This window comes from Ascidiella aspersa, chromosome 5, assembly GCF_963924565.1.
Source record: "Ascidiella aspersa chromosome 5, kaAscAspe10.2, whole genome shotgun sequence".
Taxonomy (NCBI): domain Eukaryota; kingdom Metazoa; phylum Chordata; class Ascidiacea; order Phlebobranchia; family Ascidiidae; genus Ascidiella; species Ascidiella aspersa.
The window spans coordinates 1,654,584-1,662,208 of record NC_139451.1 but is presented as its reverse complement, the minus strand read 5'-3'; the positions used below and the strand labels follow the sequence as shown (position 1 = coordinate 1,662,208).

The window sequence follows — 7,625 nt, the reverse complement described above, 5'->3', positions numbered from 1 at the left end:
TTTGCGATTTTGAAAAATGTTTTTTAAGCGTAATTATTCGCTGTGGTAATTGACTTAATTCAACCTATTGCACTTAAGTTACTGCTTTTAAATGATTTGACTTGACCTGTGTCGTTTTGGTAAAATGAAACTTCTTGTTTACAACACTGACTAATCGATTCAACGTTTTTTACTGCGTATATTTCATTTTTTTAGTAATGACCATGTTGCCAAAGAAGCACCTAGCCACCTATTATACATTTTTTAATTTTACTTTGTTTACAGTGTCGAAAAAATTTTATAAAAGCAGATTTTGTTACAAAATGGATTTCTCAAACAAGCAAATATTGCTTGCAAGTAGCATTGGTTTGGGCTTGGCAACCACTCTAGCATATCTTTATTTCACGAAACGCAAGAAATGGACAAAAGTAGCAACGGTTTCAGAACTCTTTTTGTACCCAATCAAATCGACGAGAGGAATTTCTGTAGATGCTGTCCAGGTTTCTCCTTATGGTGTTGGATTCATTAATTCCAAGCATTCTGTAGACAGGTATAGTTACTTGTAATTATACATTTTTTAGAATAATTGTTAGAAATTGATGTGCGGCTTGAATTTATTTTTACCTGATAAATATAAACTTGGAAGGGACTATGTACTCGGACTCCAGAGTAGTTCGAATCAACATATAATTACTGAAGGGTTCAAGCGTATGAGTGGGATACGGTCAAATAGCCTATTGGCACCTCCTGAGGCTATTTACCGAAATAACAAACTAATTTAAATGAATTAGGGAATTTTTTATGTAAATAATGCCCCCCCCCCCCCAAAAAAAAAAAAAAACCCAACCCCAACTAATACCAAATTAATGAATATTCACTATTTGATGTAATTGTACCCCAGCTATCAACACAGATAGATATTTGCTAATCTTTAAAACCACCTGCTTTATCCAAAATTTTGCAATATTTAAACAAAATTTGAACTGTAAGAGAAAAATCAATACATCAAAAGTGATAGGTAGAAATATATTCAATTTAAAAATGTTCATATATATGTATTTAATAAAATGTTGCACTAATAAAATGCAAGCATGATAATTATTTACATAAGTAGTAATGCTTAAGCATAAAATTTAATTTCCAGACAAAAAATTTGTCCCACAAATTAACAATCCAAAAGTTATGTTTTTTAACAAGGGTATGACACAATTTGAAATGACTGTAGTCAACTGACCTAACGCAAAGTAAAAAAGAACACACAACAAATCTCACCAATTCACCTAAAAATAAAATATTGCTTTTAAATACATTTTAAAAATAGGTTGACCATGTTTATGTATGTTATAAAGCCACATGGTTTAATTGGACATTTGGAACATTCCATAACTCAAAAGTACCCTTTTAAATGTACAGCAAATTGTGCAATATTGTAAAATCACAATCCAACGTGCAACAAGTGTTAAGGCACTTTTTGCTGAAGAAATGCTTTGTTATTGTTTCAGATGCTTTATGGTTGTTTTTGAAAACGGGCAAATGTTGACTGCACGACAAGAACCAAGATTAGTTCTCATCTCGACTAAAGTTACTGAAGAAACGATTACATTGTCGGCACCACAAATGCCAGATATCATCGTTGCGATTCCTAAAAATAATTTCAAAACTTTGGGCTGCAGGTTTGTAAAATAATGATACACCATTATTAATTTCAACAAAAAATAATAACATATTTTTATTAAAAGTCAAAAATACTAGCTAAAATCAAAATCAATTTGAAAATATTTGAGTTTTCTATTAACATTAAAAACAAGGTAGAGATAAGATCTATTAGATTTTTAGCGTTAAATAGTTCAAATTTTGCTGATAGTTTTTCATAGTAAAATGAGATGTACCTTAAGATTTCTATTTTTTATTTTAGTTTCACGGAATTTATCTTTTCCTTTTTCTGAAAAGAATAACAATAAAATAAAAATAGTTGCTAAAATATTTAAATTTGGTAGACAAGCATTACATTTCAGTGTTCTGTTAAAAAAATAAAGTTAGGTATAAGTTTTCAAAACTATAGGGAATGTTCACATATTTCAAAAATAAAGTTAAATTCAAATTTAAAAACTAAATTTTTTTATTTTAGCAATTCAACTTTAACCTTTCTGAAAAAAAAATTAAAACATAGATATTTGATTTTAAAGCAATTTGAAAATATTTTTAGAGTTTGGGGTCAGGATATAGATGGTGCCGATTGTGGGAATGAAGTTGCTGATTGGTTGAAGAAGTTTCTGGAGGCTGATTACCGATTGGTCAATTTTCCTCGTGATCAAAAGCCAAGGGACATTTGCAAAAACGACAAGGAAATTTTTCCAAAATGTTTGGACATCGGCAAAGTAAGAATTCATATATAAGTTTAATTAATATGTTTGATAAAAATTTACAGTGTTTAATTAAAAAAAATATTTTATTAACCAGTCTGAAAATTCAACTGATTCAAAGCTAGAATCTTTTTTTTAATTTTTTAAAATTGTGAGCTCAGACCCGACATAACCGAGGTCGTGAGTTCAAATCTCACCACAGGCTAGTTTTACAAACAGGATGCAATTAGCCAACGGTGCTATGGTTGTTTCTTGACTTGCTCCCCTCTGAGCCTGTGTAGCTCAGTTGGTAGAGTGATGGTTCTGTATGACCGAGGTTGTGTGTTCAAACCTCACCACAGCCTAGTAGTTTTTTTGGCCTGGCTTACTTACATTAGAGTCCTGTTTAGGCTGACTGAATCTGTTGGTAACTTTTCTCAAAACACATCATATATAAGGAAGCAATCTTTTTTCCTTTTACATTATTTCTTTTTAGTTCTTTAGAATTAAATGAAAGTTAGCTTTTATACAAAATCCTTAGTTGGTTTGTGTTGAAAAAAAAGGTATGGTTTGTGTTAAAAAAAATTAAATAAAATTTAGCTACTAAACGAAATCGTCAGTTTGTTATGGTTTGTGTAAAAAACTAAAGTATAAAAATTAAACAGGCAAATGTAAAAGAATATATTTTTTTAATATTTTGTTTTTTTAAACATTATTTTCAGGCGGTTTACCACGATTGCGCCCCGATCAACGTTCTTTCAGAAGCCTCAGTTCAAGATTTGAACACAAGACTTGACGAAAAAGTAATAATTCGAAACTTTCGCCCGACTATCGTGGTCAAGAACTGTTCTTCCTATAAAGAGGTAATTTATAAATAAATTGTAAAAATAAACTTATCCTTAGCCAAGTGGTAGTATTGGTACTTGTCAGATAATAGGGTGGTATCGGTGCCAATCAGATACATTAATTAGAAATACAATGGAATCCAATGCAGCACTTTTGCGTTTAGGTTTTTTGAAAATAGGAAATTATTCGATAAAGGTAACTAATCTTCTTAACGGAAAAGCAAATTTTGGATCAAAGTCTGAAAAAGTCCTATTTAAAGCAAATTATTTTTTTTTAAATCGACATTTTAGTTATGATTTGTAATTTAACGCATAGATTTTACTTTGAAAAGTAATTTTAATAAAAATATTAGGTTAATAACTGGAGGTAACTAAACTTCTTAACGCTTAAGCAATTTATGGCGTTATAACCTGAAAAAAATTTAGTTTTAACGTCCATTTTGTTTATTTTGCTTTTAAAGCATAGTAATGACGTCATTGGTATCAGATAACAAAAATTTTGTCCAAAAATGTCGGGTATCTATATAAAATGAAGTATTGAACATCACTATTAAATATGTTGACTGATTTTGCTAAAGATATTTAAAAGTACATGTGCACTAGATAATTCATGTGACATTATCAGTAGTGAGTTGCCTTGGTGGTTGGACCATAAATATATATATATATATATATATATATATATATATATATTAGTTTTAAACCTCTTATTGTTCTTTAGGATGAATGGAAGAACTTAAAAATCGGAAATACAGAAATGCAATTTGCGAAATATTGTGGCAGGTAACCTTTGAAAATTAGGTTGAAAATCTACATTTACTATTGTATATTTTTGTAAAAATCAGGTGGGCACTGTTTAACAGCAAATTTGTATTAAAATCTTGACAAGCTATCGCACAACCGTGATTTATCGGGGTAAAGTAGAAATGAAAGAAATTAAAATATGCAAAGTACAAGTACAGTGTTCAAATGTTGCATCATTGGTAGTTGCTTAAAACAATGGCTCTTACTCTAAAACAGTGGTTTCACAAACTTTATCAAACTGGATCCACTTTTTTTTTATAGGCCCAAAAAGATTTACTAACAGTAACAGTGTAGGAATATAACCTTGCCCTTTTACTACAGGAACATCCATACCCCACCAAAACTGTGCCATAATCACTTAGAGAACCACTGATATATATTGGTGGTAATTCAAAAAATAAAACTAGGGCATATGTTACTGTAGCTTGAAATTGAATGTCAAAACCAAATAGGAAAAGTCGATCCACATCATTTTAATGAAGACGTTTTTATACGCACTTGTATCGTCACAATAATTAGCTAGAAACCCGATCACATCGACTCGACCTTTTTTGGCTTTGACATCCATTTGACAGATCCATGCATAGTGTACTAAACTTAATTTCCTTTTTAGTATATTTGTATCAATGTATGAAGGCATATTTTAATGGATAATACAAGTGTTTATTGAAAGGTCTTTATGTCCTTTAACTCTTTGACTTTATCATTTATTTTCAAGCTACACAACAGATCCTTGCAAAGTCTATTTTAATTTTCTTTAATGTATTTTTTCACAAATAATTATTTTATAAAAAATTTTAGATTGTCAACATTTATTTATTTGAGTTTTGCAGATGTATTCTGACAACTGTAAACCCACAAACTGGTGTGAAAGACAAGAGAGGTTACCCCTTGAAAACTCTGAAAACGTAAATATTTAACTTTTAGTTTTACCTTATAAATTTTTTTAGTTCCAATTACATGTTGTTGTTTTCAAATTGTAACAAAATTTTACCAATTCGTTGTATTCTTTTACAAAACCTTAAAAAAAATATTATTTTTTCAAAACAAGGGTTTATTTTCTTAATCTAAAAAAATTATGTATTTCAAAATGTTCTTTTTTCTGTTTTTGGAACAATTAGATAATTATTCTATATGAAATAACTTAAAAGACAAAACAAAAACTTGTTTGTCTCTAGTTACAACCAATTGGTGAATTTATGTTTAAATTTTTACCATGAACATAAAAAATATTTTTAGTTTAAATAAAAATAGAGGTATTTTTGTACGAAAAAACGCAAAATATATTTTTATCTTAATTTTAAGGAACGATTCATATTTTTTCATCCACTTTCATTAAAACATTCTAAATATTACCATTTTGAAGCAAGAAACTTTCTTTTACATTAAGTTGTCAAAAGTTTTTTGCTTAGTAGAATTATTTTCCTTAAAATTCATAAAAACCTGTTTGAAAAAAATTACAAAAATAAAATTAAAATTTTTACAAAACTTTGACTTTTTTGCAAATTAAAAAACAAATAAAATAAGAGTTTGCTTAATTTTTTTCAGTTACCGATTGAGCGAAGAAAGTTTGCGGAGTATTTATAAGGACGCCCCTTTGCTTGGAATCCACTTGGGAGTTGTGAAAAGTGGTCAAATTAATGTCGGAGATGATGTCTACGCTGCCTGAACATTCTATGCTTATACCATAATTTAACTAATTTGCAAATTTGAAAACAGAAGTCTAAAAAATTTCTTTAAATAGCAATAATTCCATCTTTTATCAAGACAATACCCTTTTTTCAATTGTGTTTTTTTACCAATTTGTAACGCGATTTTTTAGTTTAATTTAAGTTAAAATCTGTAAACTAGTTATTATAATTAATCTTTTTTTAAACTGTGTGTTTCTTTAATGATTTTCTGCGGTAGCACTATAATTCTGATTAGGGATGTCCAATAATATTGGATCGGAGTCGATGCTCAGTGGCTGGTACTATCGCAGGGGTTCTTAAACTGGGGTCCATGGACACTTTGGAGGTCCGTGAACTAGTTTTAGGGGGTCCACGAAGGTCTAATTGAAATATTAGTGTTTATTTAAGAAGTAATCAATTTATTAAAGAAATCAATTTAATTAAAAATAAAACGGTATTGCACTGAATGTATTTAGACTCCATTTCACTTTCACAATTTTGAACCAAAATCAGCAAATTTATGAAGTCCATTTGTACTGTGACGTCAATTTATGACGTCATTTTTTTTTGCCTATAGTGGTCCACGCGAGATGAAAGAAAATTTTAGGGGTCCGCGGTAAAAAAAGTTTAAGAACCCCCCTGTACTATCGATACTCGTCCAGCCTTGGGTGATATCGGTGCCGATCTGATACCAAATTAATATAGATATTTTATCTATGATTTGTGGTCCATCAGTTTCTGCATTGAAAGGTGAATAACATTTTCAGGTATCAGACTTCTCTAAATACAGGTAAACTTTATAAGTTTTCTTCCTTTGGTGATAACTAGGGCGAATATTTTTTGACCTAAAAATAGGAAATTTTGACCTGAAAAATTAAAATTTTGACAAATTTTTACCTGAAAATAATTTATTTTGACAAAATTTTAACCTGTTAGAAATACATTGAGTTAAATAACCTAGGCGTCGTTAATCACGCGTTTTTTATACCGTATATTGCTCTAATAAAGATATAATACGGTTAAAACGGCTTTAAAATATATCAAAACTAAATTTTTTTGATAGAATTTAACGACAAATTTTAAAACAACTGAATGATAAATTTCAAAAACTAACTATAGTTTTTTTTTAAATTTCGTAACGATTTATGTGCATTTTTATTTGATTTTGACTTTACAAATTTTGACCTAACGTGTAAATTTTGACTTTTTTTGACAAGTCCAAAAATATTCTTCCTAGTGATAACACTTATATTGATAACAAGTACATTACTACCATTGTATTCGACAATTACCAATACTACTACTCGAAATTGGGTTACGATCTGTTATTATTGGGCATCTCTACTTTGCACATAAGAACACGCTCCAAGTACCAAGCAATTGTACTTCATGCTTTTGTTGTAAATTCTATTGTAATGCCTAATTTATGGGAATTTTAGTTTATTTTCAGGAAGTAATAGTTGTAGCCTTATTTCAAAATTGTTGAACTAAAAATTGGGCGAAATGAGGGTCAAATCGATATGTGTGTCAAGCAGAATTTCTCAACCGTTTGCAATCGATTTATGCTGATTGCTGATGATTTACCAAGTATATCCGCGTAATAACGTTTTATGTAAAAGTGTTTTAAACAGGTCTTCGTAGTCAATCGAAAACACCAGGTTCGACAAGTTCGAAAAAAGTCGATTTTACCTAGTCCCAAATCCGGCTCCTGTATTTCATCCATTTATGTGACTAAAATAAGGTGGATTGTCAGCAATCTACTAATAGGGGTGTCAGTTAATTTATCCACCAACAATGCATAGTTCCAAAATATTTCAACCATTTGCTATTCCATCGTTACAATTTACAGTGCGCGACCTTTTTCAGTTTCGAAATTGTACTGCGCACGTCGGATTGTGGTAATATTACCCTATTCTAGAACTTTACATAAAGAAACTCCGGCTCCACAGCCCTTGTTTGCACTTCAAAGTGTATATGTTTTCTGC

The 7,625-nt window shown here is 29.9% G+C and overlaps 1 protein-coding gene across 1 annotated transcript; it reads left to right on the top strand.

Moving 5' to 3' along the window:
• Window positions 1-276: 276 nt before the first annotated feature.
• Window positions 277-6,110, top strand: LOC146141437 (mitochondrial amidoxime reducing component 2-like). Its single transcript, XM_083390061.1, has 7 exons — window positions 277-529; window positions 1,482-1,652; window positions 2,186-2,357; window positions 3,044-3,184; window positions 3,888-3,949; window positions 4,804-4,878; window positions 5,519-6,110. The coding sequence occupies exons 1-7, from the start codon at window positions 303-305 to the stop codon at window positions 5,637-5,639; spliced, it is 969 nt and encodes a 322-aa protein (XP_083246187.1). The 5' UTR covers window positions 277-302; the 3' UTR covers window positions 5,640-6,110.
• Window positions 6,111-7,625: the final 1,515 nt, after the last annotated feature.

What these genes read in the sequence shown, in the direction of transcription:
- LOC146141437 (XM_083390061.1), top strand. Translation starts at nt 303, where the DNA reads ATGGATTTCTCAAACAAGCAAATATTGCTTGCAAGTAGCATTGGTTTG. An exon ending in TTCAAAACTTTGGGCTGCAG is followed by an intron (nt 1,653 to 2,185) that starts GTTTGTAAAATA and finishes AAATATTTTTAG; the next exon opens with AGTTTGGGGTCAGGATATAG. An exon ending in ACTGTTCTTCCTATAAAGAG is followed by an intron (nt 3,185 to 3,887) that starts GTAATTTATAAA and finishes ATTGTTCTTTAG; the next exon opens with GATGAATGGAAGAACTTAAA.